Below are 12,259 nucleotides of genomic sequence, written 5' to 3' on the forward strand. Positions count from 1 at the left end.
CAGGCGGGGTGTGAGCGGGAGGCGCCGCTGCCCTGGGCCGGCGTTGCGGTGCCGGGCGTGCGCTCTGGAGGCCTCGCCTGGGGGTTAAGAGTGAGAAGAGGGCGACCTGCGCGGCCTTTCTGTTGGAGGTCTTTCCGTAGGCACCCCGGGAGCAGCTGGCGTTGCTGGCAAACTAGTGTTTTCGTGCTACGTGCTAAGGTTCTCTGAAAGGCAAGGACATATAAATTGGAACTCGAGCTCTCTTGCTTTTCTGGGAAAACTACGAAGAGAGTAATAAATAAGTGATAGGCTCTTATTGGAAGGGGTGGGGGTAAAACAAGGAGTTGGGAAGCCGTGTAGAGTTACAGAACGTGTAGGCTAACAAAATCTCCAGTTTAGTTTACAAAAATTGTTCCTTTGACAAAGTTATTCTTTCTAAAAAATATTGCCTGTAATTTTTGGATGTGATGCTGGCAATTTTCGCCATTAAGTTAGCTCCTATACATGCCGAGAGAGCCGTTAAAGCCAGCAGGGAGATTTTGCGCAGCTGGAAGTTTTGTATAAATGGATCTGACTACAGCCAGATCCTGCAACTTACATTGGATGTCTCAAATCTGAAAATATAATGAAAGGTGAAAATCGAGTCTTTTAAGCTCAACGTGTAACAGTAAAAATGAATAATTTTACTAACTTGTGCTACAGGACAATCCATAACCTATTAAGATAATTAAAATACAACTCAGTAAAGTCAGATGACCCAGAAGCTAGGTATCTCAAGCTAAATCAGTGTAAACACTGCGGGGAAGCAGACACTTCTTGGGAAAGTTGTTCCAGAGGTGTTAATGCTGTGTAAAAATCAGGCGGGCAGAACATAACTGACAAGGCTGATAATAAAATCAGAATAAACTTAAAAATATTAGGGAAGCTTTTGGACTTTTTTTGTATTAACATCAGGGCTGCCTGAAGGTATGTACTTAAATCCAAGCAGCCTGATTTCAAAAATTTGGCTGCGTTTTGGACACAGTAAACTGTTAATATCTTTGAAAGCCAATCCTTTTTTCAATTTCTGTTTAGCTCAAGTTTCAATTCTTTTGTGGCTTAATTTTCATAAATACTTTTATTACAGTGATTGGAAATGCTGGCTACTCAGTGCTTCTAATTTTGTGTCAGATACTTAATTGCTCCATAAAGTCTAAAAGAAAACGTGATCTTGAAAGAGGCACTAGCTGGGAAATGTGAATGCAGGAAATTGTTTTCAGTTTTCTCCTAAGGATTTCTGGCATTATTTAGGAAAAATCCTGGGGAAAAAAAAAAAACCCTCTTGAACTATTGAGGCAGTTCCAGCAGGCGTCATAAATTTGTCAAGGTCTGTTCTGAAACTAATTTCTCATCCCACCTCACATTGGAGGACTTCTCCAGAACATCATTCCTCAGATGACTAGAAAACATCTGATTTCCAGTTTTAAACTTTTTATGGTCCATTTATACCTCTCTGTTCTTGTGCCAGCATCATCCCATCCTTTATTTTACAGAGCTCAGAGGTGTTTAAAGTCATATTCCCATTTGGCTTTTGGTTTTCCTTGTTTTCCCCAAGCCGGCTGTTTAATCTCCTCTCAGAAGATAGGCTTTCTTTCTCTGTTCATTGTAATAATTCTTATATACATCCATTCCAGCTTTGATTCATCTTTCTTGAATTCACTTAACCAGAAATGTATAGTTTGTTCCAGATGGGCTTTCTCTTCTGCCTTGTTTGGTAACAATAATACTTCCCAGTCTTCCACCCATCTTTTCTGGAGCTGCCTTGGTCTTTAATGCTGTTTTGGTTTTCTTCATTTGTTGTTTTGGTTTTTTTTTTTTTTACTCCTATCTATAATGCCATCTACTTCTTCAGTGATACTCTGTCTCTTCTGATGATGTCATTCATTACATGAAAGACATCATATTGTTAGCTCTTTTCTGTAGGTGTTTTTCCAGTTAATGCCAATGTCACAACCGAAAACATTTAAGCAAAATTATCTTAGAGCAACTTTGCTAACTAATTCCCTCTGGATAAGTATTTCCCCTTTCGATGCAACTTCTTTGCTTGTTCACCTTACGTTTCTTGTGCTATGCTGTTTTTCCCAGACTGACAGTAATTTCACAATTTGTGCTGTGCCAGGTGCTTTGCAGAAGTTCAGAGAGATGAGATTGGTGTTTCTCTTGCCTAGAACAAACATGCGTCAAAGAAAGTTACTAGGTTAATTTGGTGTCGGCTATCTTACGTAAATCTGCATTGTATTTTATTTCATTTCCCTTTTATAGGCTAGCCCTTATAGCACTACCTTCAAAGTGTGTCATGTTGCGTGTTTTGCTGTTAAGTCTATCCTGGATCTGTAGGTGTCAGGATTTGTATGTCCTTTCTATTTTTTCATCACAGGGACTGTTTGCTCTGGCAGGTTTCAGTCACGTGATACTCTCCCTTAGCTTATCCAGAACCATTGCCACGGGATTGGCAGCCTCATGGACGAGTTCTTTAGTTAATTTTTTCTGATGGAGATGATCTATCAGCTTGGGGTTTTGCCCCTCATCCCTCTTCCATGCTCTAGGCAATTCCATCATTTTAAGGTTGTAATTCTGTATCCCATACGCTGTAATTTCTGCTTCCGTACTCTTATTCTGCCTTTTGACCACATTCTCCACATCATTTTTATTGAAAAGGCAAAATACTAATTATAGTAGTACTATAATTACATTTGAGCATCATCTCAAGATCACTGTAGTAGTTCTAACTCGTTTTTCGCATGTTTTGTCTCAAGACATTTTTACTTTTTATGTAATTTGTTTTGCAAGGTTGACATTTGGTGATTCTTCCTTTAGCTTTTGTTATTGTCTTTTTTCACTCCTTGCAAACTTTCTTTCCGCTTCTCCTTGCAAACTTCCTTTCACTTTTAAAAAACGATCATTTATCCAGTTAGATATGCAGTCCTTCCCTACAGTTTTGCCCTTACTCAGGAATCAACTTGCCACTAGGCTTTGTGTCAAATAAATTCTCTGTCTTCTCCTTAAGTAAGTCCCTGCATCCTCTGAGCTAACTGACTGGAGTTAGGAGCAGGTAGTGTCTTCTTAACGCCCTCTTTCATTCTGTTCCTAAACTCCTCATTTTGGCAAAAAGATATAGCTGCTGAAAGCTCTCCGATTTTTTTCAGTCTGTCTCCTGTCACCCTGCATACTTTGTTTCTGCCCTGCATGTGCATAGCAGAGCACATGAATGTGAGAGAGACTGCTGCTTACTCTGTGGAAGTTACTTGCAAAATTACTGATGATCATCACATTCTTCTGGAATAAGTTGCTGTTGGAAGAAGAGAGTTTATATACAGCTGCGTTTGTTTTATTTTATTTTTCTTAGGAGCATGACTGGGGCATCAGCATTTCAAAATAGCGAGGCATGTCATTACTTGTGTTCATTGGGCAATAGTGCAACAAATGTCTGTGCAAGACATTAGTTTTCAACAGCCTGGCAATACAGTCACAAACTTGTGCCAGTACTGTGTTGCCTCTGGCAGCTCCCACACTTACTTGCTCACAGTCTTGCCTCAGACCAATCTGAAAATTTTCTTCCTTATAACATATGTGACCCTTCCCAACTAGAACTCTTTTGGCATCTGTATTCCCATGCGTGATGCAGTCGTTAGCTTCCCACTAAAATGCTGTCTTGTCTTAGGTCCTTTGTTGGTACATGCACACTTCTCCTCTGTTACCTTCTGTTGGGTCATTGTAGCACGTGTCTGTGCCCAGATCATCTTGCAAGTACAGAATGCGATAATTGAAAATGAAGTATTGTTTGTGCTCTTAAATTACTAATGAAGCCACAGGATAATACAGAACTTTGAGCTTTGGCCCCCTTTACTCTCACTTGTTAATGCTTGTCTAAGATTTAGAAGGTAAGCTTTTCAGGGCAGCGATGGTATCTTTATTTGTCTATAAAACATTTGCCACAGTTTGGGGCACTATTTTAAGGCTTTGGCAAGGCTTTTTCCCCACTGACATCAGCTTCAAATAATTTCTCCTTGGAACACCATTTGCCGCTCTCTAACAAATCTCTTTTTCCCTTGCTACTCTTACCTGTTTGTTTGGTTTTTTTTTTCTTGGCTTTAAAATAACATAAGATTGGGCAAATTAGAAACAGTAGGGGCTTACAGAAGCTCATGAATTCAGTCAGTGACTCAAAATGAAAGTAATCTTTTTTTCTACGTTATTTTACACACCGCAAGTCAATGAAAAACACTATCTAGTCATAGCTTAGTAGAAAATAAAATCTTAAGGCAGACCTAGAAGGTCAGTTTTTCCCCCCTGTCTTGTCTTTAAGAAGGATCTTTAGCAGATGCTAAAGGAAGGAGCTCGAGAAGCAAGCAGAGAGTAGTGTAAACCTTCCCCTTGCATATCCTTTCCGCTTCTGAACATGCATAGCTTAGGGACTTCCAGAGCCCAAGAATGTATCTGGATCATTGTTTCTGATAGCTGTCTGTGCACATATCCTCCATGAATTTGTCTAAACCTTTTTTGAACTCATTTATGTTTTTGGCTTCCATAGCATCCTGTGGCAACGAGTTCCACAATTTAATTATGTGCTTTGTGAAAGAGTACTTCCTTTTGTTTGTTTTAAACCTGCTGCCTGATAATTTCATTGGGTGCCTGCTTGTTATGAGAAATAATAAATGACAATTTACTGTTTGCTTTTCCACTGTTTTCTTCATTTTTATAAACCTCTATTGTAGTCATCTTAACTTGGAAAACTAATGACTGTATCTGGTGAGTTAAGAGCCGTAGTCTAGTTAGTCTCTGTACGGAGCCTGTTCTGTAACTTGGATAATCCTTTCTCACCCTGTGGTGAGTTTGCCCTGGCGTTCCCGTGTCTTCATGAGGTGAGGTGGCCAAAGCAGTGCGTGTTACTTAAGACGTGGATGCACTGGAGTCTAGTAACATTCTATATTAGTGCAGTCTCTTTTTGTGTAGCTGTCTTCTGTTACTGCAGAAGCCTGTATGACTTAAAGCAGCTGTGTGCTTTTTCTTGTACTCCCAAGATCAGCAGAGGCCTAAAAGCTACTTGGTGGACTCAGTATAAAGCAATGTCATAGGTCAGAGGCATGTTTTCTTCCAGTAATGAAGGCTTATTCCTTATATGCTTTTAAGTCATGCTTGGCACTTAGAAAGCCAATATGGTATTCATGTCTCTTCTGATCTGAGGGACACAAAATTAGAATAGCCACAACTTACACCTGTGAGTTACCATAGCTGTAGTAGTTCTGAGGCATCATTCTGCTGGAGGGCATTGTGCTTTGTGTCTCCATAAGGTGTGTGCACTGAGACTTTGGCTGGTGTGATCTCATTTATTCAACTAGGGAACCTTCATGGCAACATTTCACTAGTAGGTGTGGAGGAATCATGTCTGCATATTGATTCAGATCCATGTTTTTATTCCAAGTGGGTTCATTAATATGTTAGTTCAGATCACAAGTGCACTCATGGAATAAATGTCTTGACTGTGTCTGCTTTACCATGCTTTGGTTTGTGTCTCAGAGCTGGCAAACTGTCTTCCTTCAGATGAAACTATACTGAAAAGACGCACTCAAAGAGTGTACCTAATGCACTTCAGCTGTTGCTTGGAATATACTGTCCATGGGACTAAACTGGAGCTAGGCCAGCGTGAACTCCCCTGAATTGGTGTTGAGTCCTCAGCACTGTTTTGCTCTACAGGTACACTCCCCTTGCGCGGCACTATTTGCTAATGTAGGCATAGGCAACATAGACCTGTATAGGAGTCTTAAAACATTTTTAAACAGCATTACACTCACCACTAACTTATTTACACATGAAATAAAATAAATATTAACCCAAAATACTAACCCAAGTTTATGTATTGAGAGGAAGTTATCTAAGGTCACATAAAGACATATGTAGCAGAGGTACAAGTATAATTTGGATTGATTAAGTCTTAGTCTAACGCCTGTGTCAAAAACATCCTTTTTCCAGAATAGATTAAAAAGAAGGAAAATACTAGCAGCCTTAATTCAAGTAAGCGTCAGGCTTTGTAACTGGAGAGTCCTTTCATAACTAGTACTTTGTGATATTTTTGCTGTGACATTTGATTGGCAAAACACACTGCTGCAGACATTCCAGAGTGATACTGGGACGTTATTGATTGGTTTTGTCACTCTGCAATTAAAGTCAACACTTCTTTTCTGTTCAGGTTTTTGTGCCATACTTATTGCTGTGACCTCTGAGATAGTCATCATTCAGTCACCTTGGATGAAAAAAAGATAAAATCAATATTCTTCTGTCTTTTTGCCATTAGGCATATGCTGTGATCCCTGCCTATTACTTGAGGGACTTACTGTACATGTACGTATTCCCAGACAGCTTTATACCTGATGCAAACCAAAAATACTGTGTCCACACAGTAGGCCAAGCAGTTCCAGAAACATGCTGAAATTATTGCATATTCACAGCACATTCATTGCGTGCAGGCACAGTAACACTGTCAGAGGGAGGACATGGTACCAGGTAGGAGCATTTTTTTAGTATTTCCAGAGAAATTAACCCGGCCTCCATTCTTGCTCTTGGAAGCACAGTGGACTAGCTAAGTTATTCTGTTGGGCTTTGTGTGTCCCTGAAACCCCAGGTAGAGCTTTTGTGTCTTGTCTTACTATGCTGGCATGACAGACAGAGGAGAACTTCTGAGCAGACTCCTCTGCCTAGGAACAGGTAGAAGAAAACCCTGGTTTGTGCTTGTGGATCTTGAGTGTGCTGCATATGAGATTGAGGTTGAATACGTTCTTTCTTGGGTTGAATATTTCTTATGCAGTTTGGGCTGCATGAAATTTCTTTTGCATCTTGAACCAGCAAAGAGGTATACTAAAAAGAGACTCCTCAAGAAAGCATTACATTACTTCTTTAACAGAAGTGAAAATAATTGCATTATTAATAAATGAGATGTCAGGCCATCGTGCCTTTGACTTGAAAGAATAATTTTATGACATTGCATTTTATTTCACGAGAAGCTTAAAGCTGTGAATCAATGCAAACTTTAAGAAAATGTTTATTTTTATCTCCTAGGCTACTCGACATGCAGAAATGGTGGCAATTGACCAGGTCCTCGACTGGTGCAAGCAACACGACAGAGATTACACAGAAGTGTTTGCACACTCAGTGTTGTATGTAACCGTAGAGCCTTGTATCATGTGTGCAGCTGCGGTGCGCTTGATGAGTATCCTTTCATGCTTATTTATGCTGGGAAGCCGTATGTCAAAATGTTACTCTTTTGGCAGTGAGTCCACAGAGACGGCCAACAGGGCTACCAGCTACCATCTTACGACTTGGGAGTCTGCACCCACCTCCATTTACTGCCTGGTAAATAGTTAGAGACTCAAGAATGGAAGTGAAATGGTACAATAATGACAAACAACAATTTCTCTTAGGGATGTAAAAATGCATTGTAGAGATATCTGTTGCTTTGTAAAATGAGCTAATCTCAGCTCAGTGTTAAGTATTGAATGTTGTAACGATCGGTAGACCGTGGCTTTGTATGCCTCTGCTTTGGGATTCATGCTTCTCCTTTTCTGAGAAAGGCTGGATGTGCATCTTCAGCCATACATCTTGCGTTACTCAGGAGTAAGTTCTGATTTTATGAGGGAGGAATTGTAGTGCAAACTAATTTAGTTTGAAAAGTACAAGCACATTTTAGTGAAATTTAATGACTACTTAAATCAGGCTACTTTACTTCCTGCTTGCTTTTCACTTTAACTTAATACCTTAACTCATTCACATAAATTCCACGGGTCGTATATGGCTGTCGAAATGAGCGATTTGGAGGCTGTGGCTCAGTTCTGAGCATCTCATCTGATGATATGGTAGACACAGGAGAACCATTTGAAGTAAGCTATAAAATGTTTTCCATTGTTTTTCAGCTAGGGTATTGTGCCTAGCTTCATTACCATGCTTTGAGAACGTTATGCATCAGTTTAGGAGAACTCAGATGAAAGATGATCAGAAATCAAGTAAACTTGGCTTTACAAGAAAATAATGTAAAAAAATTAAGTCCTTAAATTAAAGAAAATTGAGGAAAAGCCTGATTGACAGTCTTAAAATATTTAAAAGGATACATCAAAGAGGAAAGGAAAGAATTATATTCATGGAACAAGGTAAGGAATAAATATATTCAAAAGATGTGTAATACTTAGGAAGTGTATGCTGCAGGAGGATTTGAGGGAAAATATTTTAAGCTGCAGAACGTACAAACACATTAGCAATAAAGATCAAGTAACAGCAACTTACTAAGTTACTGGTTTTTAGCTGAGCTACTGGAAATGACCGTATTTTTGCTCCCGGTTTATCCATATACGAGGTAAAATGCATTAATTCAGATCTACTTCATATAGTTCAAATCCCAAAATAAATACAGACTGCAGAAGTAGCAGAGGAGACTTAGTTTAGATATCGGGAAACTTTCTGAGCAGTAAGGATCCTGAAAGACTGGAACAGAGCATCTGGGGAGAACGAGGCATCTTTGTCATTTAAGAAAGGCTGGACAAGCATTCAGTGGAGGTATAGAATACATAAATCTAGGCATTTTACAGCATTATACTAGTATACCTATATACCTATACATACCTATAGACAGAGAGTATTTATAACATTATATTTATTACATTATATGCAGTTGTAGGTGATCCTGCCTTTTATAAGGATCCTGATAGGAGTTCTTAGAGTTCATTTCCATAATTACCATTTATTATTTAATGAATGTAAAAAGTAAGTAGTATATTTCAGCATTCTAAATAAGCACTCAAGGCTCAGAAAGAATTTTAGTCAGCAAGACAATCCTGTTTGGCAGTCCAGTGTAAACGTTTTAAGCTTCTGTCAGGGTGTTTGTGAGACTGGCATCTGAATTAATTTGTATAGTCAGCACTGGAAGAGTGTTCATTTGCTAACATTGGCACGTGGTATTTAGTTTTTCTATATGTTCAGAAGAAAGAAAAGAGAAGATTCTTGCTGCTGCAAATCCTTCCTTTGTTTCTATAGGCAACTGCAGCAGGACGGATAGGTGTAATTCATTCTTTTCTAGTGTGGGTGGTAGTGACATTTAAATACTTTGTCATTAACGGTTATGGCCTGGAAAAATATTTTGGAAGGAGCAGAAAGGTCTGAGAGGTGACAGGAATAAAGAATAAGTTTGTGGACATATGTTGTCTACAAATACCTAGGTGTATGTCTCTTACATTTCCAAGTGCTTGAAGAGTATTGGAAGCAAGTTGGAAACACATAAGAAAGAAATTGGAGATGATTGTGTAAAAATTTTACATAAGTTACTCAGAAAGTTTGCTTTGCCTAACTTCAAGTTATTAGGGAAATGACTTACTCTGCTAAGCCTCAACGTAGTATTTTTCAAACTCAACCTGAAAAGGAGATTTTTCTGACCCTCAAATAGTGAAAGGTAGGTGTTAAATTAGTGGAATAGGCAGTACAGTTGTTTACAATTATTCTGTACTTAAGGCATTGTTGTGAAGCACAGAATATGTTATTCCCAGATGCGCTCATGAACATCATTCTAATTTGAACAGTGCGTTTCTGGCTTTCGTGCCAAAGAAGCAGTGGAATTGTTAAAAGCTTTCTACAGACAAGAAAATCCCAATGGTAAGTTTCACATTAACAGAGCCATTTTGATCCCAAACTAATTTAAAAGAATGCTGGCACTGGTATTACTGTAATTCACTTCTGATGGTTTTTCTCCCTTTCTGTTTCTTCTTGGCAGCACCAAAATCAAAAGTACGGAAAAAGGACCATCGTAATTAGCCCTATGCTGGTGGGAGACAGAAACTTACCAAAAACTGCTAAGTGAAGGTTTTTTCAGCATCCTTCTTTTTTAAAATGTACAGACCAATTAAACTATGTCTGTTGTTCTGTACAGAGTTTTTACTAACAGGATACTTACTGCCTGTTCCTGCATTTGTATGTACGTGATTTCTTGTTATCATACGTGACCAGGCAGAAGAATAAATGGTTGGTTTTAGAAAGAGGAAAACTTATGGTTCAAGTTCACTTGTTTACAGCCAGATGGATCCATTAAAATGATGCCGATCTGTGCAGCACATTCTAGAATATTTTCTTTCCTTCTGTCTGTGGAGAAGCATCTTCCCTTTCAGTAGTAAACATTTGCTTAGGCAAATCCAAGTAAATCTCTTGGAAGGTGACATTTGTAAGACCTTCACAGTCCTTCTGTGTGTATTGAATCAAAAGGCGTATGAGGAATTGTACAGTCCTTGAAGATTTGAGATAAGACCATTGTAACAGTTCTTCATTGTTTTTTACACCCCCGCTAGCACAAACCACATTTTCAAACATAACTTCTGAAAGTCACACGCATGTGTGGACAGGTAGATGTGCAGAACTGCACGCCTCAGTTTGTGTATGCTAATGCTAATAAGGGTAAGCAAGCATGGCTTGGCTGCACAGCATCTCCATACAAAGTGGTGGAGAAACGCTCCACAAGTGTCTTTAGGCTGTCCACTCCTCTTGTGAATGTTAGCATAAGAAATGCTTTATCATTAAGAATCCCCTAAGAAGCTGAAGTTGTTCTCCTCTGCTAAATTATAGGAACTGAGATGGGCAGATACATGTGAAAACCGGGAAATGAAATTGGTGATAGTATGAAGAAAATACCTTTGAGATGTTTGTCTTTTTGTAGCGTTGGTCAGCTTTGTCATTTCCATGCACTTTGCTTCCCCATGCAGTAATTTATAATCCAGAAGAGGGCCTTACAGTTCCACTAATGAATTAAGAATACAAGTGCAGTTTGCTCTTGATTATATACCTCTTAGTGATACCTATCTTAAGCATGAAACTCTCTGTAATTTATTCGGCTGATATTCAGAAATTTGAGAAATGCCTTAACTCTTTTTTTAATGTAGAAGAGTGATTAGAATTCTATGACTATAAAAACTGAATACAATTAAGCCTTTTAGATATTTCAAATAAATACTTTCAAAAGTCTTTTTTTTTAAAAGAGCATTAAAAGCATTGCTTTGTCACCATTGCTCCTGATAGCTTAGAAATTGTATTTTGTGTATTTACTTATTGTTTACAAAGTGACATGGGAAAGAAGCATTTTTACCATAATAGCTATTTCAGAGTTTAGAAATCGTATTCCTTTAACTGAGACCCTTTGACTGACGGCGGTGCCCATCCTGTTCTCCGGGCTGTTACAGCACTCTCTGAGTCCTTTCCATCAGCAAAAGAAGTTACGACAGTGTTTGGATTTTATCAGCTTTGGAGCTGCGAGGGCTCATGAATCGGACAGCTAAGCTGGAAGAGCTATTTAGGAAAAGACCATTTTTAATGACTGTGATGGCTTAATTGGAAAGAAACAGTCACGCCTGTGGTTATGGTATTTGGCTGGTGGTACAAGATCGCTCTTTATCTATACAGATACAGATTCAGGTCTCAGCTGGGCCATAATTTTCTTACACCTCAAAGAAGTCACTGAAGTCCAAATTAAAGGAAGACATTAGACTTCTGGCTTGTCACTGACATCAGTGACAGTAGGAATTGGAGCCTACACATTGTTTTGGACCAGGACCTAAACCTCTCAGCACCTGTTCTTCTGCAGAAATGGCTAAGAACGCTTTCCTTCCCCACTGCCTTCTTTCAAAGAAGAACATTGTTAGCAGTTGGAGAGTGTGACAGTAGGAGCCATGTACAATGAGTAGAAAGGTTACTGGTAGTAGGGCAAAAAACACTTTACAAGCTGTGTCCAATTCTGCAGTCCTTAAAAGTGGAACAGAAATAATCTGTAACAAGTCAGTGGTAACCTGTCACTTAGAAAAACAGTTTAAGTCCTGCTCAAAGCCCAAGACTGAAGAGGGAGACAAAAATAAAAATTTCTCTTAGGAGCGATCAGGGGTAATAACGTACGTCTTGGAAAAGGGGCATAAAAGAGGAACAGCATATCAAGCTAAAAACTATTGTATTGCAGTGTATTGGGTTTGTGGGGTAAGGTTTTGGTAGTGGGGGGCTACAGGAGTGGTTTCTGTGAGGAGCTGCCAGAAGCTTCCCCCATGTCTGGCAGAGCCAATGCCAGCTGGCTCCAAGGTGAACCCACTGCTGGCCAAGGCCGGGCCCATCAGCGATGGTGATTGATAGAGCCTCTGGGATAACGTAGTTCAGAAGGGGAGAAAAAAACCCTGGGCAACTGCAGCCGGAGAGAGGAGTGAGAGGATGTGAGAGGAGCAGCCGCCCAGGCCAAGGC

The 12,259-nt window shown here is 39.4% G+C and overlaps 1 protein-coding gene across 1 annotated transcript; it reads left to right on the forward strand.

Annotated features, from left to right (window-relative positions):
• Positions 1 to 6,285: 6,285 nt before the first annotated feature.
• ADAT2 (adenosine deaminase tRNA specific 2) lies at positions 6,286 to 12,083 on the forward strand (the record flags this gene model as incomplete). Its single annotated transcript, XM_035899849.1, has 5 exons — positions 6,286 to 6,357; positions 7,072 to 7,222; positions 7,783 to 7,889; positions 9,576 to 9,648; positions 9,767 to 12,083. Coding segments are annotated over 5 exons (444 nt in total), but the record flags the coding sequence as incomplete, so codon positions are not given.
• Between the last annotated feature and the right edge of the window lie 176 nt (positions 12,084 to 12,259).

The sequence above is a fragment of the Egretta garzetta genome, unplaced genomic scaffold, assembly GCF_000687185.1.
Source record: "Egretta garzetta isolate BGI_Z169 unplaced genomic scaffold, ASM68718v1 scaffold397, whole genome shotgun sequence".
NCBI lineage: Eukaryota > Metazoa > Chordata > Aves > Pelecaniformes > Ardeidae > Egretta > Egretta garzetta.